This window comes from Schistocerca serialis, chromosome 9, assembly GCF_023864345.2.
Source record: "Schistocerca serialis cubense isolate TAMUIC-IGC-003099 chromosome 9, iqSchSeri2.2, whole genome shotgun sequence".
Classification (NCBI taxonomy): domain Eukaryota; kingdom Metazoa; phylum Arthropoda; class Insecta; order Orthoptera; family Acrididae; genus Schistocerca; species Schistocerca serialis.
In genome coordinates, this window is record NC_064646.1 from 324914874 (window position 1) to 324939833 (window position 24960).

The 24960-nt window shown below is 40.5% G+C and overlaps 1 protein-coding gene across 1 annotated transcript in view; it reads left to right on the plus strand.

The window, feature by feature from the left end:
- LOC126418987 (mucin-7-like) overlaps positions 1-20479 on the plus strand; it is a 159672-nt gene extending 139193 nt beyond the window's left edge. Inside the window, exons 5-6 of the mRNA XM_050086033.1 lie at positions 10699-10853; positions 19269-20479. Of these exons, the coding sequence (XP_049941990.1) occupies positions 10699-10853; positions 19269-19432 (319 nt within the window). The 3' untranslated portion in view covers positions 19433-20479. The remainder of the gene's footprint in view (positions 1-10698; positions 10854-19268) is intronic.
- The last annotated feature ends 4481 nt before the right edge of the window (positions 20480-24960 follow it).

The following is a 24960-nucleotide window of genomic DNA, read 5'->3' on the forward strand; positions in this document are numbered from 1 at the left end:
GGGACTTAATAGCTGAGGTCATCAGTCCCTAGAACTTAGAACGACTTAAACCTAACGAACCTGCGGACATCACACACACCCGAGGCAGGATTCGAACCTGTGACCGTAGTGGTCGCGCGATTCCAGACTGAAGCGCCTAAAACCGTTCGGCCACACCGGCCGGCTTGCCGGACGTGGGTCGGTTCCTTCCTTGTGCAGAGATGTTGTGGCCAATGGGCAAGAGTTACCTCTGCATGGTTGGGTCCGAGCCAGTGTGCCAGTTATCAAGACGTAGTGCTACTGAGATCTAAGTCCTCGCTGATATTTTCGGTTGTCGTGCCGTTGGTTTGGTGGAAGGGAATTGATTTGGTTGTTGGTTGGTTCGTCAGCCATCCCTAGATCGTGCTGCCACCCGATTATTATTTAGTGTTACACTTGGCTGCCTGTCTCACCTAACCTGTTGTTTGAGTTTCCTACCCAGGCCGACCCTTGGAACACTTCTGAGCACCACTGTTTGTTGTTTGTGAGTGTCGTTTTATTTGGTCGTGGGTAGTGCGTCAGGCCTTCAGCCGCGTATTAATATTGTCTGTTTTTGTGTAGTATATGGCCTTCAGCCAACTTCATAACAACTTTAAGATTAGGCCTTCAGCCGTGTTTCATTTAAAATTCTAGTCGCTCTGTATTTAGGCCTTCAGCCGCGTTTGTTTCAGAATCTGTGGCTTTAATATGTAAATCTTTGTCTGTATGGTTTCTCTTTAATTGTCTTGAATTCTTGGCTCAAATGGCTCTGAGCACTATGGCACTTAATATCTGTGGTCATCAGTCCCCTAGAACTTAGAAATACTTAAACCTAACTAACCTAAGGATATCACACACATCCATGCCCGAGGCAGGATCGAACCTGCGACCGTAGCGGTCAGGCGGTTCCAGACTGAAGCGCCTAGAACCGCTCGGCCACACCGGCCGGCCTTGAATTCTTGAAACGGCCTTCAGCCGTGTTCTGTAAATGTTTATCTTAAGGTTGTATTTAATTATTTGTGAGTAATTGTTTGGCCCTTCAACTGACAAGATACTTCAAGTTTTCATAAGATGTTTTTTTGTTGTACTGTGTAAAAGCTTATCTTTAAAGCCTCTCCTTTACTACGTAAAAAAAAATTTTATTGGGCTTTCAGCCGAAGAACTAACTTGAATTTTCCTTAATATGGACTTTAGCCGGAATTTGTAAAGGCTTGGCTTTTAAAAAATTTCCTTAGCTGATCTGAAATATTACGAGGTGCATTCAAGTTCTAAGGCCTCCGACTTTTTTTCTAATTAACTACTCACCCGAAATCGATGAAACTGGCGTTACTTCTCGACGTAATCGCCCTGCAGACGTACACATTTTTCACAACGCTGACGCCATGATTCCATGGCAGCGGCGAAGGCTTCTTTAGGAGTCTGTTTTGACCACTGGAAAATCGCTGAGGCAATAGCAGCACGGCTGGTGAATGTGCGGCCACGGAGAGTGTCTTTCATTGTTGGAAAAAGCCAAGAGTCACTAGGAGCCAGGTCAGGTGATTAGGGAGCATGAGGAATCACTTCAAAGTTGTTATCACGAAGAAACTGTTGCATAACGTTAGCTCGATGTGCGGGTGCGTTGTCTTGGTGAAACAGCACACGGGCAGCCCTTCCCGGACGTTTTTGTTGCAGTGCAGGAAGGAATTTGTTCTTCAAAACATTTGCGTAGGAAGCACCTGTTACCGTAGTGCCCTTTGGAACGCAATGGGTAAGGATTACGCTCTCGCTGTCCCAGAACATGGACACCATCATTTTTTCAGCACTGGCAGTTGCCCGAAATTTTTTTGGTGGTGGTGAATCTGTGTGCTTCCATTGAGCTGACTGGTGCTTTGTTTGTGGATTGAAAAATGGCATCCACATCTCATCCATTGTCACAACTGACGAAAAGAAAGTCCCATTCATGCTGTCGTTGCGCGTCAACATTGCTTGGCAACATGCCACACGGGCAGCCATGTGGTCATCCGTCAGCATTCGTGGCACCCACCTGGATGACACTTTTCGCATTTTCAGGTCGTCATGCAGGATTGTGTGCACAGAACCCACAGAAATGCCAACCCTGGAGGTGATCTGTTCAACAGTCATTCGGCGATCCCCTAAAACAATTCTCTCCACTTTCTCGATCATGTCGTCAGACCGGCTTGTGCAAGCCTGAGGTTGTTTCGGTTTGTTGTCACACGATGTTCTGCCTTCATTAAACTGTCGCACCCACGAATGCACTTTCTACACATCCATGACTCCATCACCACATGTCTCCTACAACTGTCGATGAATTTCAATTGGTTTCACACCACGCAAATTCAGAAAACAAATGATTGCACGCTGTTCAAGTAAGGAAAACGTCGCCATTTTAAGTATTTAAAACAGTTCTCATTCTCGCCACTGGCGGTAAAATTCCATCTGTCGTACGGTGCTGCCATCTCTGGGACGTATTGACAATGAACGCGGCCTCATTTTAAAAGAATGCGCATAGTTCTATCTCTTTGAGTCCGGAGAGAAAAAATCGGAGGCCTTAGAACTTGAATGCACCTCGTATTTCGGCCTTAGCCGAGAAGATATAGTAATTTTGCTTAAGTAAGGCCTTCAGCCGTTACTCTAAATCCTGAATTGATCTTTGTTGTTTTAAAGAGAAAACTGTGCATTGGTTTGAGCAATAAAGTTGTGTGTGTTCTTGTATATCTAACAGTAATAGACCATGTCCCCTTTCCACAACTTGGTCCTCTCTATCCTACGAAACCAGATTTCAGAACCTTGAAAATATTTCTGTTACCATCGCTTAGCGGTTTCATAACTGAATTGTGTTTTCCAAAGTTTACATCTGTATTATCTGCACAGTACGTACTACTATTGGAAGCATGTAAACCGGGAGACTCAAGGGGAGTTATCAGCAAGTTGTGAATGCCTATGGCTGTTTCATCACTTTGTTTTATAAAGTTTAAAAGTTTATGTTGTACGCCAAGATCTGGATTAAAGTATCGTAAGACTACTGGGAGCATCTTCCTGTTTTATGGTTAGATGCATCAGAACAAATAGAGAAAAATAAGCCCGACTTAGATGAGTCTTTCAAAATTTCAATAAAATCGGACACACTTTTGGCTGTCAAAACATTTTGCATGAGACTTTCAGCTTTGTGCGACCATACTGCATTGTTCTTTTTTTTAAAAAAAAAAAATTCACGAAAACTTCCTTATCTAGTTTCACGTTGCAGTCCACGCTATTGTAACTGAGGCTATGTTTTACAGTGTGATACACAAACGCCTGCAGTTGCGCTGCATAAATCTTTTTGTGATGTGTCGCTGAATAAGTTAGATATCTTGTTTGTCTGATTGACTTCCTTTCCTCTCTCTTTGTGACCTACCAAGACATAAAAATAGCTAATCAGTCTCAGCTGCATGTCGTAGATTACGAAATGAATAACATAAAATAAATAATGACTACAAGCCTGTAACACATACTACTTACCCAACGTTTTCGAATGTTAAAGGCAGTCCGTGTTATCACCATGTGCAATACTGAAATCCTTCCTGCAGAAAGAACAATGCGCTTTATGACGATTATCCCTTAGAAGTGCAATCCGCGAGCGCGTTCCCTCCCAGTTAGTTCGATATTCATAACTTTTTTATTTTATTCTTTGGTGAATTTTGTTCTTCACTATACTCACCAGCATCACTAACTTTAACTCTTCATAAAATATATCAGTGCCAAAGTGGTACATGTTGTTCTCTTAGAACACAGCTACAACGATTCACCGATAGTGAAAGAGGAATACCTCGTCACCCATCGAGATGTATCGGCCCGACGCAACACCGAACGGAAGTCACATTGGCGAGCATACGTAGCATTTTAATTTTTGGCTGGGACAACGTTCTTATCGAAGAACATTGTTCCAGTAATAAATTAAGATGGTTCCAATCTCCCGGTTCCAACCAACGTTTTCGAGAAGTTTTCCTTGGTTGTAGGGCGTATGACGGAACTGGGATCTCCCATTTGCCACACAATCATCTTGTCTGATATGTGGCTAAATGGAACCGCGACATTGCAATGGCCCGGTTCTTGAACAGCCCGCCCCACTCCTAGGACTTGAGAAACATAATAAAAGAAATTCCATTACCTGTCATCACACAACACTCCAACACTTCACTCCGTTCAGAAACGCATACACACACACACATTATACACCTTTCATACACACAATATTTTAATTTTTGGCTGGAACAACGTCCTCAGTGAGGGATCCATTCAGTAACACACATGTACACATATGTTCACGTACATACACTTCGCACATACACAACACAACATTTTGATTTTTGGCTGGGACAATGTCCTCATCGAAGGATGACGTCCCAGATAAAAATTTATAATATTCCAATCCCCCACTTCCAGCCAAGGTTTTTGAAAGGTTTCCCTTGCTTCTAAGGCGAATGCCAGATCTGGAAAGCACCTTCCATTTATTCCCAATTGGCATCCCCATCTGCCCCACTAACAGGTTATCCGATAATTAACTGGCGAATAGAACCGTGACTCTTTAATGGGCGGATCCATAACAGATTTTTTTAAATGTAGTCTTTCAATAGATATGAGTATTATTTTTTAAGAAATTGTTCTTTGCTCTCTCCACCGCTCCCCCATCTTCAAAATTATTATTAGTTTAATCCCTTATACACTAATCCAGATCAGATCCTTGGTGCGCTCTCTGTGGTTTCGATTCATTGTTTTAATGCATGATAGTTGCCACGAAGTAATAAGACGGGCATTGTATAACTCATAATGTGTCACGCTGTTTAACATGAATATTGTATTTCAAGCAGTGCATGGCGTGACTGGAGAATAGATAAGTAGATTGATGTTGAAACGTGCGCGGTAGCGGCAACATGCAAGGGCTTCAGACAACACACGTTTCTGTGCTTTGCTCCTTAACGAACATTCATTAGAATTATCACCAGCAGTTTAGAAAATAAAACGAAAGTTAATGAACTGGAGGTATAAGCTGGCTTTAGCAGCAGCTGTGGATCATTTCCAAGTCGAGAACTAAAGCATGTAGTGGTTCAGAAGATTTTAGGAATGCTTTTGACTCAGTTTCAACCAAATCTCTTTTAATCCTCTGTGGACGGAATTACTTAATGTTCACAATAAACATATTCTGATAAAAGCAGATGTTGCTCATATTTACATAATATATTTTATAACTTTACATATTTCTGATTGGAAGAATTTAGTGGTACAGATTAATTAAATGTTGGCTTCCGAATAATTAATCACAGATATACTTTTCTGACATTTGAAAATATACAAGATTTCGTTACTTTTGACGTATTCTTTGTGGGATTCCAGAATACACTTCCTTTTCTTCTCTATCTACAAATAAACATTACACTTCTCGCAGATAGTCGATGACCCTCCCTTGCAGTTCGACATTTTTCTTCTGCCTCTCTTCTCAATATATACAGGGTGTTACAAAAAGGTACGGCCAAACTTTCAGGAAACATTCCTCACACACAAATAAAGAAAAGATATTATGTGGACGTGTGTCCGGTAACGCTTAATTTCCATGTTAGAGCTCATTTTAGTTTCGTCAGTATGTACTGTACTTCCTCGATTCACCGCCATGATTTCATACGGGATACTCTACCTGTGCTGCTAGAACATGTGCCTTTACAAGTACGACACAACATGTGGTTCATGCACGATGGAGCTCCTGCACATTTCAGTCGAAGTGTTCGTACGCTTCTCAACAACAGATTCGGTGACCGATGGATTGGTAGAGGCGGACCAATTCCATGGCCTCCACACTCTCCTGACCTCAACCTTCTTGACTTTCATTTATGGGGGCGTTTGAAAGCTCTTGTCTACGCAACCCCGGTAGAGACTCTTCGAGCTCGTATTGTGGACGGCTGTGATACAATACGCTATTCTCCAGGGCTGCATCAGCGCATCAGGGATTCCATGCGACGGAGGGTGGATGCATGTATCCTCGCTAACGGAGGACATTTTGAACATTTCCTGTAACAAAGTGTTTGAAGTCACGCTGGTACGTTCTGTTGCTGTGTGTTTTCATTCCATGATTAATGTGATTTGGAGAGAAGTAATAAAATGAGCTCTAACATGGAAAGTAAGCGTTTCCGGACACATGTCCACATAACATATTTTCTTTCTTTGTGTGTGAGGAATGTTTCCTGAAAGTTTGGCCGTATCTTTTTGTAACACCCTGTATAACCAGTTTTCTTTCGAATTGACAAATTCGTAGCGTTTAAAGAAAACGATAACAATCTTTTTCATTCATGTCTACCATAATAATACAAAAAGATACGGCCAAACTTTCAGGAAACATTCCTCACACACAAAGAAAGAAAATATGTTATGTGGACGTGTGTCCGGTAACGCTTAATTTCCATGTTAGAGCTCATTTTAGTTTCGTCAGTATGTACTGTACTTCCTCGATTCACCGCCATGATTTCATACGGGATACTCTACCTGTGCTGCTAGAACATGTGCCTTTACAAGTACGACACAACATGTGGTTCATGCACGATGGAGCTCCTGCACATTTCAGTCGAAGTGTTCGTACGCTTCTCAACAACAGATTCGGTGACCGATGGATTGGTAGAGGCGGACCAATTCCATGGCCTCCACACTCTCCTGACCTCAACCTTCTTGACTTTCATTTATGGGGGCGTTTGAAAGCTCTTGTCTACGCAACCCCGGTAGAGACTCTTCGAGCTCGTATTGTGGACGGCTGTGATACAATACGCTATTCTCCAGGGCTGCATCAGCGCATCAGGGATTCCATGCGACGGAGGGTGGATGCATGTATCCTCGCTAACGGAGGACATTTTGAACATTTCCTGTAACAAAGTGTTTGAAGTCACGCTGGTACGTTCTGTTGCTGTGTGTTTTCATTCCATGATTAATGTGATTTGGAGAGAAGTAATAAAATGAGCTCTAACATGGAAAGTAAGCGTTTCCGGACACATGTCCACATAACATATTTTCTTTCTTTGTGTGTGAGGAATGTTTCCTGAAAGTTTGGCCGTATCTTTTTGTAACACCCTGTATAACCAGTTTTCTTTCGAATTGACAAATTCGTAGCGTTTAAAGAAAACGATAACAATCTTTTTCATTCATGTCTACCATAATAATACTTTATCCATGTATATATCAGAATTATAAAAGTTCACAACTTTTTTAAGGTCAGTAATATTAAATATCAACAGTCGAATAAAACGCGTCCACTCCGTATAGCACTCCCAATATGCTGTTGATAAACTAGTTCTATATACTTTTACAACAAGGCTTTACTACCTACACTTTTCATCTGAAGCATTACAAATCGGCGACTTGTAGCAACTGCGAGTAAATGTTCCTCACTATACAGATACAACAAGATACTGGAAGTGTTACAAATTTTTTAAGCTCGTCCATAAAGAGTCAACATCACAAAGCAACCGGGCATTATGGTATGATAGTCAATAACAGAGGCCGACGAAAAAATAGGTTTAGGTCACTTTTATAGCAAATATCAAACTTGTGGTTTTTCACGCTGTAAATCTGCACCTAATCTCAATTTTTCCCCGTTGTATACATTAAAAGATAAAAAAATATCCCTAGGTGCCACGAGAGGTGGACCCACGAGTAGAAAAGGAGGCAGGTGGTATTGTGCTGCAGGTGATCTGTTGCATGAGTATAGCCTGATTAAAATTACTTAATAGTTGACACTTCACATGTTTGAGATGTCTTCGTCCAATCAGAGCGCTCAACGTCACGCCTAAACTGTTCGCCATTCCCAAACTGCCACAAAAAGCGGTCAGTTCACTTCTAATTCTTTTCTTTTTTTTCTTGTTGTGTTTGAATTACGAAACCTGTATCCGGCCCATTTATTTCGCGTTTAATCACACGTACTAAACACACCCAAAACAAAACACACAAGAAGATGGTAACGGGACAATGTACATTTCGAAACTTCCTGTCTCGAGTCCCGGTTCGGTACACAGTTTTAATCTGCCAGGAAGTTTTATATCAGCGCACACTTCGCTGCAGATTGAAAATTTCATTCTGGAAACATCCCCTAGGCTGTGATTAAGCCATGTCTTCGCAATATCCTTTCTTCCAGGAGTGCTAGGTCTGCTGCGATCGCAGAAGAGCTTCTGTGAAGTTTCGGAAGGTAGTAGACGAGGTACTGGCAGAAGTGAAGCTGTTGGGACGTGTCGTGCGTCGTGCTAGGGTACCTCAGTCGGTACTGCCGGCACTGTAGCTCAGCGGGTTCGGTCGGAGGGTTAGCTGCCCTCTGTAATAAAAAAAAAACTGAGTAAATGGATCAACGATGAACTTAAAGGGGTGTCATGGGACAACCCCCCCCCCCCCCCCGGAACAAAATAAGATTTTAAAAAAAAGTCGGTAGAGGACTTGCCCGCAAAAGGCAAAGTTCCCGAGTTCATACCTCGGTCCGACACACAGTTTTAAACTCCTGGCAAGGTTCGTAGCAGCGCACACTCCGCTGCAGAGTGTAAAGTTAATTCTGGAAATGTACATTTCGTACATATTACTAGCCAAAGGCTGCTGGATTCTTCGCACAACACGCTATTCGGCTCCGCATATTCTATTATCACAGAGATCGGCTTACGGCAGTTAAACTTTTACGACATGACATGAAACCGAACTTTGTGAAGACAACAACAGATGGTTAGCACAGTGGTAATTTTACAGTGTGAGCTGCAACAGGTCGTGGCTTCGTATACGGTCAAGCGGTAATAGTCTTTCATTTTTAAATCTGTATCAAAATGAATGGTTATTGTTATTTTCAATTAACTGGTTTCAATGCAATTTTTTTCATTGTTAATCTTTCGTCGCGTCATTTTCGTCGTGTTATTGACTTTTTAATTGCTCTCATTTTTCTTCCTTTCATTCGTTTTTCGTTTGGAATCTCCCTGTGTCGCCTATAACTTGCAAATGAGTTCCAATCAAGACTACTCATTGACCGCTAATCGTGTTAACTCACGTTCCGAAAGCGAAATGTTACATTTCGCTTTTAGGGCTCAAACTGAACTTTTTGTATCTTGAGTTTGCCTGTACGGATCAGCTTTAACCGCCGCGACCAAAGCGAATATGATCAATAGTTCTACCGTAGATTGCTGACCGCCGTTTTGTCAGATACATTGCACATCAAGAGATTGTGGTTAGGTTAGAACAAAACTATAAGCTCAGGGCTACAAAATGCGTTGTCTGCCTCAGTTGAGTCATCGCTCATTTAAAATCAACTGTACTGCCATAGCTGATAGCAGCATCTTCCAACGTTGCTCATGAACAGTTTCTCAGTGCTTCTGAAGTGGCCCGCCATGCTAGCGTGTCGCCTTTAACCGAACGGTAGCCGATATGACAACGCTTCGGCACCAAGTGACAGATTTTAATCGGACTACAGTCACGCCATGCAGCAAAAGATGAAGAAATCACCAACTGACATCGAGAAAAGAAAAACCACACCGACAGGCCATACAATCCAATCCCAGGAAAAAGCAGGAACAGCAACAGCTGCTTAATTGTTTCCTGCCCGATGGGTCTTAAAAGTCCCATCAATTTCTAGAATCAGACGACGGCATGAAATGTAATTAATGCACTGGCATCCACAACAAACAGTGTGTCAAACTATGCGCCCTCCTGAAAACGTCCTTTTCTTCAATTAAGAAAGGTGGTGCAAAATGAGATTTTCACTCTGCAGCGGAGTGTGCGCTGACATGAAACTTCCTGCCAGGAAGTTTCAAGAAAGGTGGTGGCTAGTGCACAGGTACGCCACGTTTCTCTGAATAAAAAGAAAATTTTCCAGTTAAAAACGAAAAAGTGAGAAAATTTAAGAATGAACGCGATTTCCTAGAGTCATGTACATGTGCAGAGCGGAAGTGCGTTAGCTGCGTATTCTACCGATATCTCCCAGGTGTTGCCTAGGTGCACTTTGGTGACGTCATCGGAGTAGTAGTATAGCCGAACGACGACTGCTTGTGGTCTGTGGGCTGGGGCATACACAACCTCACGTATTTGCCATTCATGCTGCACTAATTTAATTATAAATGAAATAGCTACTTGTAGATTATTATTTACTCCTGAAGCAATAGCAACACTACTTTTACTAATTGCTTCAGTTGTAACTTAATAGAAAACTGCGTTCTCAGTTATCCAAAAGATCTTATTTCAGTTATAATTTTTTAAAAAAACTTAAACCATAAAGATTCTCTCTACGTTAGAATATTGAATAACACAAGAAAATGAACAAAATATGCTTTGATTACTTTTTCAAGTAATATCGTACTCTTGTGATCTTTCGCACATTAAATCCATATCTAACCTCAAATTTTCTGTTGTATATAGTTTCATAAGGATCTGAATTCGCCGAAAAGTGGAAAATTACAATTTTTAGTCTGAAATGTTAATTCGGTATTTTTAGCAAATCATTTTCAGAAATGCATGAGAATTGCGTAATGATTAAGAAGTTACAATTATCCTAGATTCCAGGAGGAGGCAGTGTCTCATTCTAGATACCCTCCCGCACCCATTGCGGACCCCAATGTGAGGTCACACTTTTTCAGAATAAAAGGCATGGCTTATTTGTCCAAGTTCTCGGGCGTGGGGTTGTATCTTGATGGGCAATGGCGTTGCATACGTCCCTTTGTGCTTCAGCCCTCCGGCAGAGCAAGAACAATCCAGTGCTGCGCCGACCGCCGCTGCAGTGGAGGGGGTAGAATCGGAGACGACCACCACGACAACCACCACGACTACAAGCACGACCACAGCGGAAGCCGTTAGCGTGCAGGACTCGCCTCCAGCCACCACAGGTACGTCTCAAGGTTTCTCCACTGCCTCTCAACATCTTCAGCGTAACTAAACTCTGGCTCAGATGGTTCAAATGGCTCTAAGCACTGTGGGATTTAACATCTGAGGTCATCAGTCCCCTAGACTTAGAACTACTTAAACCTAACTAACCTAAGGACATCATCACACACATCCATGCCCGAGGCAGGATTCGAACCTGCGACCATAACAGTAGCGCGGTTCCGGACTGAAGCGCCTAGAACCGCTCGGTCACAATGGACGGCAACTAAACTCTGGAAATTTCACATTGAAATGGAGCTCTCCCACTTATTGGAGCCTGCAGTGGTTGTTGCACCTCTTATGCCCCACACAGATTTTATACGAGTTACAATACAATCTGGTTAGGAATTCGTTATTAAAATAATTGGAAGAAATGAAGGTAGAGCCATGACTCAAGGCAGTCAACAAAAACTGTAAAGAGAACTGGACAAACACAGCAATTAGTTGCTCCCCCCCCCCCCTCCCCCAAGGATACATCATCTCATACAGTGTTCAGTGTTACACGCACGGCACGGCATCTAGCCTGACAGTAGACCAGATTTGGTCAGGAAGAGAGAACACCAATTTCTTCAGGTATGCTATGTCCAGTTAAAGCCTCTCATTGGATTTAGATCCTGTATCCGTTTGTAGAGACTCTGAGGAGAACGAACATTGCTAGATTAAATTCGTCACCCTCCTTTGACCCCAGCATCTGGCACGATGGTACAGGGTCTCACTGGGTACACGATACGGTCAATCTTGGTTAACAGAGCAGCTTGTTTAGATAGCAGCTGTACGATTTCTGACGCGTTAAGGCCGATTTACGTGCCCTATTTTCAAAATGACTGTGAGTTATCTTCCCAAGCTGTCCTAGGCTACATCGATACAGAGGGTTCTCGACTGTTGTCCTAGGCCACACATTATCCGCATGTATCACCCAGTGGATGCCGAGGTACAGCCAAAGCACCATTCAGCAGCCGCTACAACGGACGAACTCGGGCAGAGACGGATGAAGCAGTGTGGAATGACCTTCTCATATCTGTCTGCCAAGATCAGCTCGACTCGATACCCAGTTGGGTTTAAGGCCATATGTGGTAGCTCTGTATACTAAATTCCGCACCCTGAATGTATCTACATTTGCACACAAACTCCGCAAGCCACTATACGGTGCGTGGGGGAGGGTACCTTGTATCACTACTATTCGACGCGCACATACAGGGTGGTCCATTGATCTCACGAAATAAGCGTCAAACCAAAACACTACAAAGAACGAAACTTGTCTAGCTTGAAGGGGCAAACCAAATGGCGCTATGGTTGGCCCGCTAGATGGCGCTGCCATAGGTCAAACGTTTTTAAATACGAACCCCCATTTTTTATTACATGTTCGTGTAGTACGTAAAGAAATATGAATGTTTTAGTTGGACCACTTTTTTCGCTTTGTGATACATGGTGCTGTAATAGTCACAACATTCGTCTGTAGCACCACATCTCAAATGCTTCGATTCTCTTCTGTTCCGGTTTTCCCACAGTCCATGTTTCACTACCATATAATGCTGTGCTAAAAACACACATGCGCGGAAATTTCTTCCTCAAGACCTATGTTTGATAATAGTAGACTTCTCGTGGCTAGGAATGTCCTTTTTGCCACTGCTTTCGATGTCCTCCTTGCTTCATCCGTCATTGGTTATTTTGCTGCCTAGGTAACAGAATTCCTTAACTTCATCTACTTCGTGACCATCAATCATGACGTTAAGTTTCTCGCTGCTCTCACTTTTGCTAGTTCTCATTACTTTCGTCTTTCTTCGATTTACTCTCCATCCATATTCCGTATTCATTATACTGTCCATTCCATTCAGCAGATCATGTAATTCTTCTTCACTTTCATTTAGGATCGCAATGTCATCAGCGAATCGTATCATTCATATCGTTTCAGCTTGAATTCTCATTCTACTCCTGAACCTTTCTTTTATTTCCATAGTTACTTCTTCGATGTACAGACTGAACAGAAGAGGTGGAAAACATCATTCATATGTTACACCCTTTCTAAATCGAGCATTTCGTTCTTGGTCGCCCATTCCTATTATTCCCTCTTGCTTCTCGCACATATTGTATATTGCAGGTCTCTCCCTACAGTTTACCCCTCTTTTTCTCAGAATTTCGAATATCTTGGACTGTTTTACATTGTCGAACGCTTTTTCTAGGTTGACAAATCCTACGAACGTGTCTTCTTTAATCTTGCTTCCATTATCAACCGCAACTTCAGAATCGCCTCTCTCGTGCCTTTACCTTTCCTGAAGTCAAACTGATCGTCATCTAACACATGCTCAATTTTCTTTTCCATTCTTCTGTACATTATTCTTCTCAGCAACTTGGATGCTGAATGTGCTATAATTCTCGCACTTGTCATCTCTTGCAGCCTTCGGAATTGTGTGGATGATATTTTTCCGAAACTCAGGCGGTATATTGCTCCTCACTAACGTCAATAGTCGTTTTGTTGCCACTCTCCTTAATGATTATAGAAATTCTGATGTAATATTATTCATCCCTTACGTGATGCGAAGTTCTCCAAAGCTCCTTAAATTTTGATTCTAATACTTGATCCCCTATCTCTTCTAAATCGACTGCAGCTTCTTCTTCTATTACATCAGACGAACCATCCACCTCATAGAGGCCTTGAATGTACTCTTTTCACCTATCCGCTCTCTCCTCTACATTTAACAGTGGAATTCCCATTGCAGTCTTAATGCCACCACCCTTGCTTTTAATTTCACCGAAGGTTGTTTTGACTTTTCTATATGCTGAGTCATTCCTTCCAACATTCATATCTTTTTCGCTTTCTTCACATTTTTCTTGCAACCATTTCATCTTAGCTTCCCTGCACTTCCTATTAATTTCATTCCTCAGCGACTTATATTTCCGTATTCCTGAATTTCCCTTCACATGTTTGTACATCCTTCGTTCATCGATGAAATGAAGCATTTCTTCTGTTATCCATGGTTTCTTCGCAATTACCTTCTTTGTATCAATGTTTTTCTTTCCAAATTCTGAGATTTCTCTTTTTAGAGATGTCTATTCCTTTACAACTGTACTGCCTGCTGAGCTGTTCCTTACAGTTGTATCTATAGCCTTAGAGAACTTCAAGCCTATCCCGTCATTCCTTAGTACTTTTGTATCCCACTTCTTTGCATATTGATTCTTCCTGACAGATTTCTTAAACTGTCACGTGACTGAATTGTGATCTGAATCTCTATCTGCTCCTGGGTACGCTTTACAAACCAGCATTTGATTTCGGAATCTCTGTCTGACCTTGATGTAATCTAATTGAAATCTTTCAAGTATACCTCCTTCTCTTGTGATTGTTAAACAGAGTATTCGCTATTGCTAGCTGAAATTTATTACAAAACTCAAATATTCTTTCTCTCCTCTCATTCTTTTTCCAATGTCCATATTCTCCTGTAACATTTTCTTGTAGTCCTTCCCCTACAGTTGCGTTCAAGTCTCATCTGTCTTCCTTCCATTTCACCTCACTGAACCCTACTATATCTAGATTGATCCTTTGAATTTCCCTTTTCAGATTTTCCATTTTTCCAACCACATTCATGCTTCTGACGTGCCACGCCCCGACCCGTAGAAAGTTATCCTTCCGTTGTTTATTCAAACTTTTTGTCATTGTCACCTCCCACTTGGCAGTACCCTCCCAGAGATTCGAATGGGGAACTATTCCGGAATTTTTTGCCAATGGAGAGATCATCATGATACTTTTTCAATTACGGGCCACATTCCATGTGGATACACATTGTGTGTCTTTAATGCAGTGGTTTTCATTGCCTTCTGCAGTTGATCAGTTGATTATTCTGCCTTTAGGGGCATTTTCCCACCCGAAGGGCAAGAGAGTGCCCTGAACCTCTGTCCGCTCCTCCGCCCTCTTTGACAAGGGTTTGGCAGAATGTGGGTGACTTCTTAAGCCGGAAGTCTTCGGGCGCAAATGCTGATTATTAATCAAAATTTAAGCGGTGGCGGTTTTCGAACGCAGGGCAGACCACATTTTGATTATGAAACAAAGACGCTACCTCTAGACCACTGTGCGTGTAACAGAACTGCACCTTAACAGTTTTCAGACTTTTTCCTTGATTCTCATGATTCTAAGGGCACCCTGTACGTTTTGATGAGTGTATACCAAAATATGTGACATAAATGGCCGTATCTTTTGACTGAAGTGACTTAGAAGCTTAAAATTTTTAAGCTTCCGAGGAACCGTCCCCCTCCATGCTGTTACCTCCCTTTTGCGTTCTCGTGTTATGCGTCAATGGGAAGAGGAGTGGCTGGCAGTCGGTGAAAATAAGCTGCGTCTGGTCAAGGCCACCACGCGGCCATGGCGTACATCCTACCAGACATGCAGGCGGGATGAGGTTCTCCTCACCCGCCTCCGCATCGGGCACAGTCCCTTAACGCACGGTTTTTTACTCCGGCGGGAGGACCCCCCAATCTGTAGTGCTTGTGGCGTCCAGATAACTGTCCGCCACATTTTACTTGACTGTCCTTTATTCTCTGACCAGAGGGCGGTGGTTTCCTTGCCACCGGATTTGCCCTCTATTTTGCAAGACGACGCAACGACTGTGGTTAAGGTCTTACGGTTTTGTGTCCTGTCCAATTTGTTGCCTCGGATTTTAGGGAGAGGGTTTTAATGTGCTGCTGGGTGACTGGCTCACCCAGGCTTTAGGTAAGAGGTCCGCCAGTCACGATTACCTACTTGTTTCACTTCGATTTCTGTTCTCTTTTCCTTGTGTTTCCTTTCCTTTTTTAGTGCGTTTCTTCTCCTCTTGTTTTGCCTCTGTATGTGAGGATTTGTAACTGCGTCGGGTCTGTGTCTTTTAGACGTTCTCCTTGTTCGCTGTCTGTCTTCATCCCTTCACTGCATGAGTTCCTGTTTCTATGCGTATGGGCGCTGATGACCACGCTGTTTAGCGCCCGAAAACCTCAAACCACACACACACACACACAGGAACCATAGACCTTAATACGTGACACTAATATGGACTTGAAGTGTCTACCCGTTCCTCAGGGAAAGGGTTCTTAACAATCGGAAAGACAGATAGACAGACAGATGAACAACAAAGCAATCCCGTAAGGTTTCCGATTTTACAGTATGAGGCACAGGAACCGAAAAGCCACGAAGAACTTAGCAACATACACCAAAAGAGAGTATGTTGTTATCATGGTAGGCCAGACAAGTCTTTGCAAGTGACCAGAAGTTCTACATAATCTGCACTCCTTCCCTTGAAAATTATGTCAGGAAGCTCATCAATTAACAAAATTTTCTTATCGTGCATGTGCAACACAGATTAAATTTGTAGGTGATTTGGGAGTATGTCCCAAGCGACTGGGAAAAAAACTCAAATATCTCCTGTGTTAAAAGAACGGGCCCGAAAAATTGCGGGCCAGTACCCTTAACGACGGTTTCCTGCAAAATTCTTGAACATGTTCTGAGTCAGAATATGAAAAATTTCCTTGAGACGGAAAAGCTTCTGTCCACAAATCAGCACTGATTTAGAAATTATCTCACTTATGAAACTGCTTCTCTTATTCCCGCACGATGTCCTGCAAACCAGGGATGAAGAGAAACATGCAGATTCCATATTTATAGATTTCCGGAAAGTATTTGTCATGGTGACCCACTGCAGATTGTTAACGCAGGTAGAGTATACGGAATATATTCTCGGATATGTGCTGAGTGAACTGCAGACTTCTTAAGTGCTGAAAACCAGTAAGTTGTCCTCGACAGCGAGTGTTCATCAGAAATAAGGGTACCGTCAGGGATACCCCACTCCTATTCTGTATATACCCTCGAGGTCTCTTCAAAAAATTCCGGAACTTTGTCCACAATTTTTTTCTACGCTTACCTTTTACTTATTGTGCATGGTCTCCTTCGAAATACTCTCCCCCGTAGCTGATACACCTCTTCCAACTCCATTTCCACCTCTGGAAGCAGTTTTGGTACACTTATTGCTGTATCACGCGAAGCGCCGTCTGTGAATTTTCTTTTATCTCGTCTATCGTTGCAAATCTACGTCCTTTCAACAGAGTTTTCAACTTTGAAAAAAAAGAGGTCCGCTGGGGCCAAACTGTGAGATGCAATGTACTACTCAATACAGTACTGAACAATAACTAACAGACTTACAACAATGAAACTTCCGGCAGTTATGCATTAAACACAGACGTGTACAGGGATGCCAACCACATTTGGTTCCAATACACCATTGGTGCGATATTACTAATGTTCTGGAGTTTTTTGAACAGACCTCATAAATAATCTGATGAATAGGATGAGTAGTAATCTGTAGCTGTTTGCTGAAGATGCTGTAGTGTACAGGAAGGTGTCAAAGATGAGTGGCTGCAGAAAGATACAAGATGACCTTGACAGAAAACCTAGTTGATTAAATGAATGGCAGCTTGCTCTAAATGTCGAAAAATGTAAATTAATGCAGGTGAGTAGGAAACACAGACCCGTAAGGTTCGAAAACAGCATTGGTGGTGTGCTGCTCGACACCGTCACGACTATTAAATATCTATGTGTAACTTACAGAGCAATATGTAATGGAATGAGCACGTAAGGACGGTAGCAGGGAAGGCTAATGGCCGACTTCAGTTTATTGGGAGACTTTTAGCAAAATATAGCTCAGCTATAAAGGAGATTGCGTGTAGACCTTGTGACTACTGTAGAGATTTTGATACGCTCTTGGAATTCTCAGGACTAGTATTCTGCCAGTATCAATTCCAATAAGAGTAAAAATCATTGAGATTCTCGATTCTCAAGAGGGATGATAAATGATGGACCCATTTTCACGACTTCGTATTTATTCAAGTACAAATCCAAAATGAACAAGCTTTATACCAATGAAAAGAGTAAGTTTCAAAGTTTGTTTTCATAATGTTTGATATCAATTTAATAAATTCATTAATTTGTAATTAATTACTTTTTACACACATGAAACTGTATCAGCTTATAGTGATTGCACGGCAGCAGTGATACGGTTCCGCAGATCTCTCAGAGTGGTTGGTACAGGCGGGACATAAACAGCTTCCTTTACATAACCCCATAAGAAATAGTCGCAGGTGTGAGATCAGGAGATCTCGGTGGCCAGAAGTGCCGAGCCAGGTCCTCAAGTCCCCTGTGACCGATCCAGCACTTAGGAAGCTTACCATTCAAAAAGCTTCGTACATCACGGTGTCAATGGAATGGAGCTCCATCCTGTTGGAAGATGAAGTTCTGGGAAACTTCCATAATGTGAGGGAACAGTCTTTGTTTCAACATGTCCAGGTACACGACTCTCGTTGCGGTTCTTTCCACAAGGAAAAATGTCCATACACCTTTGTACAGGATATGGTACAGAACACGTTGATCTTTGGTGAGTCTCTTTCGTGTTGCAATGGTGAATGTGGATTTTCCAAACCCCATGTGCGAACACTGCGTCTGTTAACTTTTCCACTAAGTTGGAACATCGCTTCATCGCTAAAAATTACACGCTGTAGAAATACATTATCCTCTATCTTTGTTAGCACATAACAACAAAATGCGAGACACTTCTCTTTGTCATTGCGTTTGCGAGCCTGCACAAGCTGTAATCGGTAGGGCTTGTACAGAAAATGCAGTCTCAGAACTTTCCGTGCGGTTGGTTGGGGTATTCCAAGTTCTCGATTGATAGATTTACTGGGACTGCGCACAAAATTATCTTGAATCCGTCGGACATCATCCTCTGAGACACGTGGTCACCCTGTGCTTTTTTGTTTGTGCACGGTCCCAGTCTATTAAAATTGCTTAAACTAATGGCTAATGATTTAGCGAATCGATGGTTCAATACCGAATCTGGTATGAAATGCCTGCTGCTCTGTAATTTGCGACTCACTTTTCGTGAACTCGAGAACGCAGAAATCCTTATGCTCCACAGTCGCCTTATCACCATCACCGCCTGTCCGCGCCACCTGCCAAAAACTTTGAAACTTCCTCTTTTCATTTACATAAGGCTTGATCACTTTGTATTTGTACTTGAATACATACGAATTTTCGAAAGTGGATAAATCATCTAGAAATACCCTGTATATGTATATATATATATATATATATATATATATATATATATATATATATATATATATTATTAATTTTGTGCAGAACCTTAAGTGTGCGAGCCCATTTTGTATTTCTACTTCCATACATATTGATTTTCGAAAGTGAATAAATCATCTAGAAAAACCCTGTCCTTGCACTAGACCAATATTTGTTTTGTTTCCCTACTTATTGACACTTCTGTTGTAAACTGTGATGAACGTTGCGACATTTGCCCACCATAACACTGGTTGAAACCTCATTGATCATGGAGTGAAGAATGTTTCTTTTGCAGCTGTGCCACCTCGAGCGCCGCCCGCCAGCTCACCAGATGACAGTACCAGCAACGACGACCCAGAACAGTCTGCACCGCCTTCCACTGCTGCAGCTGTGGTGGAAACCAGTGAAGACTCGACGCAAACACCACCCCCACTACGGAGTGCTGCTTCTGCTCTCTAGCCCTGATAACTCTCGTAACTGCATTGCAAACTTTGTAACTCCCTCAGGAGTAGTGGAGATACGAGGTACAAAGAGTTGTCAGTAGGCAACTGTTCTCTCTTACCTCCTCCTTTTTCCTCTTCTTTGCTTTTCTGTTTACCAACATGACATCCCACAGGCAATGAGTTTGTTAGAGACAGAGCATGGCTCAGTTTGAGAAGAATGAGAAACAACTTCTGTAGTATTCTTTGGCAGAAATAATCCCAGAGTATGCCAGAAATAGTGTCAAGCTTTTCCAATCACCAGAACACTTCTCCATACCAGAGCTGACGCGCTCTTTGTTGGCAAGCAACTGCCTTCTATCTGGGGTAGTAGTAACCTTGAGACCTGTACTGGGACCTCACAATACTACAGACACAAACAGTCACATTACTTTTAGTCAGATTATTGTTAAGGGAGACGCCACGAACAGTCGAATAACACCTAAGGATTCGCTACAGAATCTTCTATACACAACCAATGTTCTGCTTTCAGTCCTCTTTCTTCATTAACTCTGAATTCTCTGGAAATTTTGTAATCATCCTACATAAGGAATGTCAGCCCTTTGCCAGAAACTGTAATAACTACTTTAGCATGATAGAAAATGTTTTAGTAAAATGTTTAATAAAAAGTAATTTAAAAGCATTGTAAGCATGTTTCACTTTCTTTGTATTAACACTTCATGTTTCTTGTGATGATATAGAGAACTTTCATGATGTGTCCTGGTGTTGTTTGTGTGCACTAGTTACATTATTTCATTAAGCTTCTTTTCAAATTCCATAATGCTTGGAAAAATTTCTGGATATATCTTGACATTAAAATTTAATATCTCTAGTTTTGTACTTAATCATTTTTTGTTTTATGTTCTGTATAAACCAAAGCACAGGTGAGTTTTTTCTGTTAATCATTTGGTACAGAATAGTGTGAGAGGGAAGTACATGTCTGAGTCCCTGTTAGAAAATTTTTGTGGCATTTGGCTGGCAATGTACACACAGTTGTTAAGTTCAGTCAACTGCGACATTCATAACTTATGACTCAATTATGTTGTCAACAGAACACTTAAGTATATGTGCATGACATAATAGATTTCAACCAGCCAAAAACAGCTGCAGTTAGGTGTGTCATCTGTATTACCACTTTCTGTTCAAGATAATAAATCATTTATAAATGCTGCACATATTCTATGGTTCTGTAACTTGTTCATATTAATGATAGATATCTGAAGTTCCTCCTACATCTTGTTGACCAAAATATTGAATATTATGATGTTATCATAATGGTGATTTACCTGCACCTTCAAGTGTGAATATGTTAAAACACCAGACAGTTTCAAATTAACAACTAAACTCAGCCATTTACGATAGATAGTCATTGTAAGTAAAGGAGGTAGTAAATAAATTGAATAATATGACACAACGGATTGCATATGATAATGATTATGAATAAATGGCAAATATGGATAAAATTTCAAAATTTATAGATAACAAATGTCTTCAGAATTTTAGAAGAAAATAAGTAGGAATAACAAGTAAAATCTTCCTAAATATACCTACATATGATTTTTATCCCTGTACAATGCTTATATTCACTTTGCTGTGACCATTAAGATAAAATTAGTCTATTTCAGTGAAAGATCTCCCCATTTTCTAAACACTTGATGAATATAAAATCTGACACCAAGCCAGATAAATCAACATTTGCATGGAGATTGTTTTAAACTTCTTTTCAGGCAATTTAGGTATTTAGTGTCTAGGGTTTCCCCTAAATCACTTCAAGCAAATGCTAAAATGGTTCCATAAAATAAGTTATGATGGACTTCTTACCCCACTGAACTCCAGTCAGAGCTAATCTTTTATCACTAAAAGTCTGGCAACTTCATATTTTCTTCTTACAATCTAATGTACAATGTGCAATGTTGTATTTGATACTCATAATCAGCTAAGAGATACTGAAATTAAAAATAGTGAGTATAACACTGCTTTGAACTTCAAAACTACAAAAATGATGAATAATAAAGCATAGGTTTATTTCTTCAACACTGGGCTTACACATCCATCACAAATTCAGTTTAATCAGTATGCATACTAAATTTAAGTGTGGTGTGTCACTAAAACTTTGCAAGTGAATTTCGCAGCCACATTGGGATTATATGGTGTGATAGCCCTCCACCCCCCATCCACAAAGAAGGTTTTACATTGGAACAACAGGGATTGGTTATGAAGAGATAGGTGTCTAAAGAAGGCATTTGTTCATGATGACATAATAAACGTAAATGTGGTTTGTTTGCACATGGTACTGGAGTTTCATCACACACTCCTGCAGCCCAGTGAGGGTTATACAGTGCAGTAACCCTCCATCAATCATCCAGGAAAAGGTTCGTTTGGAACTGCAGGGGTAAAGTTCGAAGATATGAGTGTCAAAAGACGGCATCACACTAATGAACTTCTTATAGGAAGACAGTGAAGCAGCTTGAAATTGAGTGTGAGACTAGTCAGAAGTCTCCTTCCAAAATGTTTGAGAATGCTGGAAAAAGTTGTAGAATATCCAAGAATGTTATAGAATCTTCCATAAAATTCGAAATTCGAGACTCTTCTAGATACAGAGGTAATCCAGAATTAACTGGAGGTACATTACTCACACATTCTGGGCATTTTCGGCAAACATTGCCAGTTATTGCAAAACTAACTCCAGTGTATGAAATCAATGCATGTTTGAAGAAATCATTTATTTACCCTGGAATGAAGAAAGTAAATTAAGAACAAGCATGATATGGACTATGATGAAGAAGCGAAACGTTCTGTCGAAAAACTCTTACAAGTTAGTGAAGGCACTCACCCAGTTGATTGCATAACAGGTCAAATCCAACTTACAAATGATTTATGGAACATTGTCAATAGCCTGAATGAATTAATAGTTTTTCTGAACATTGTTGGTTGTTTGAAAGAACCATTCTTGCAGTAAGAAATAAAGTAACTGTCGATAGTGAAATGGTCATGACAATTATCAAACAGTATAACTGAAGCAAAGATACTACCAGGAAAATATAAAGAAAAACCAGCAGTTATTCTAAGGATTTGCTTGTATCTACCAATCTGATGTATCAGTTTGAAAGAATTAGGCTTTCCTCATGGTCAGTGACTTGAGGGTTGGGAATAAGTTAATTAAGTATGAAATATAGAGAAAACAAAACATACTTTTCTTTCATTAAATTAAATGCATCTGTGTAGATAAGCTTTATAATTTCTATATATTAGCACATTTTACTTCCAGTCGCTGGTGTTTCCGTCACATGCTACCCTGCATACTATAGTGCTTGTGTGGTGGTAGCTGTTTCTGGAAATATGAGCGTTTGAAGTGGTCACTATCACACTGTGGTGGTTACCAAAACATCTTCCATCTCTTCACATCAATGTACATTTGAAGGAAAAAAGTTTGAGATTTATCTGTGTTGCTAATCTTTTATGAACATCTTTCAGGGTTAATTAATATTTTTGAATGTTGTATGCGATTCTCAAATGTTCTAGATTTTAGAATGTTTTAGTAAGTTCCTGAATTTTTTAACATTCTCAGATGTTTTGGAATGTTCACTATGTTGTATAAAGAAAAATTAGGGTATTGTTAAATACTTCAGTGGATTTAAGGCTACTAGAGATGACTTTTGAGCATTCAAGAGTACTTTTTAGTGTGGTACACCAATATATTTAAAATTTTTTGCATGTTTATTTTTACTGTGATCTCAAATGAACTGGATGTTCATAGAAAACTAATGAAAACACAAACCATGTGCAGTTTATCTTTTTCAGCTACGGAAGTATAAAATCTATTGGAGTGTTTAGGTGAGAGATATTCTGTGACCAAATTAATTTTATGACATAATCTCAATTCAGTTGAAAATATTAGATTACTAGATATAGAAATACAGTACAAAAAAATCAGAAATGAACTTTAAAATTAAGAATTATAAATATCGTAGGATCAGTTTGCCAAAGGTTTCAGCTTTCTCTGTATCACAACAGAAATAATTTTCAGTAATACTATTCTCAAATTGATCTATATATTGAAATATTATTGAAAGTATATTAATTTAAAATTTCACCTTTTATTTTTATTCACTTTGCACCGGAATTTATCACTTCCAAATCCACAGTAATCATCACTTATTTGCAAACCTCAAGGGGGTAGCCGTGTTTGAATGCGTGAAAACTAGACAATTTTTCGTGATTTTTTCAAGTCAAATAAAATGTATTACTAAATCTGATGAAATAGTTATATTGCTTACACTTTTGTCTTTAATAAATCTTTTTCATGTCCTAGTCACGCACTCCCTGTAACCACTGAACCAGGTAGAAGGACCCTTTACAGTCAGAACACTGGTCATCGACAGGAACCCCAAAGCCTTCATACTGGACCTGCAACATATTAATTTTGCATAAGTCATTTTATATACATTTTCTTTCAATATCTATGGGATAACTGGAAAATTATCAGTTCTAAGAAAATGGTTGCATGTTGAAACAAATGACATTTTCTTTCCCACAAAAATCGAGACAAAATCGTTCATCCAAAATACACTTTTGAAGATATCACAAAACCGCTGTTAACACTGACACCGAATTCAGTCCAGACTGACAGCTTTAAATTCCGATCAAAATCGTATGCATCATTCTCACATTACTTTTCTTCCCAATTTGAGAAGTACGATTTCGAGGAAAACGCATTTAAAGATTTGGGTTATATTTTTTGCAGTTAAGTTAAACATAACTCTAATCAGCGATCCCTGTATCATACAGCAATTCTTACAGATCTAAAAGGAGGTCCTCCTCCAACTTTTCATGGTTATCGTGGTTCTGCAGACCTCTTTAGTAGCTTCTGTCATCTGCTGCTCTGCTCGCTCGATACGCTTTTCGACTGCTTCTGTGTAGAAGTTGTAACAGGCTGGTCAGATCTCAAGTTCGAGCACATCCATAATTTCCATAACGCCTGATAGGCCACCACTGATATGACATATGGACTATTTTTGCCCCACTGTAACTGATTTCTGGAGACACTTTTTCACAGATCGTCTTGTAACTCGATAACAGAGCTTCTGGTGAACTGGGAATGACTACTACACTAAAGCAGACATTCCAGCGAATATTTTAAGCAAAAATAAAAAAAAGATTTCTTCAAATTTTCAAAGAGGATCACCCCTGAAAAAGAATATTAGTTGGCACCTTTTATATTTGTCAGTGACTAGTCAATACCTTCGGGCACTTTCAAGCATTAAACGCAACTGGTATTCAGCTGTAAAAGGTTTTTTTATTCAATGAATCCTTTTCTCCACAATTGTAGAAAAAACATTAATGAGCTTAAAATAATGTTTTTACTAATTTAATATCTATAGACTTAAACATATTGTGTTGCATTAGTCTGTTGCAAATATCACACCGATTGATATACAAAGGATAAAAGAACTTTAACCCTGGTAAAGCTCAAGTACACTCCTGGAAATGGAAAAAAGAACACATTGA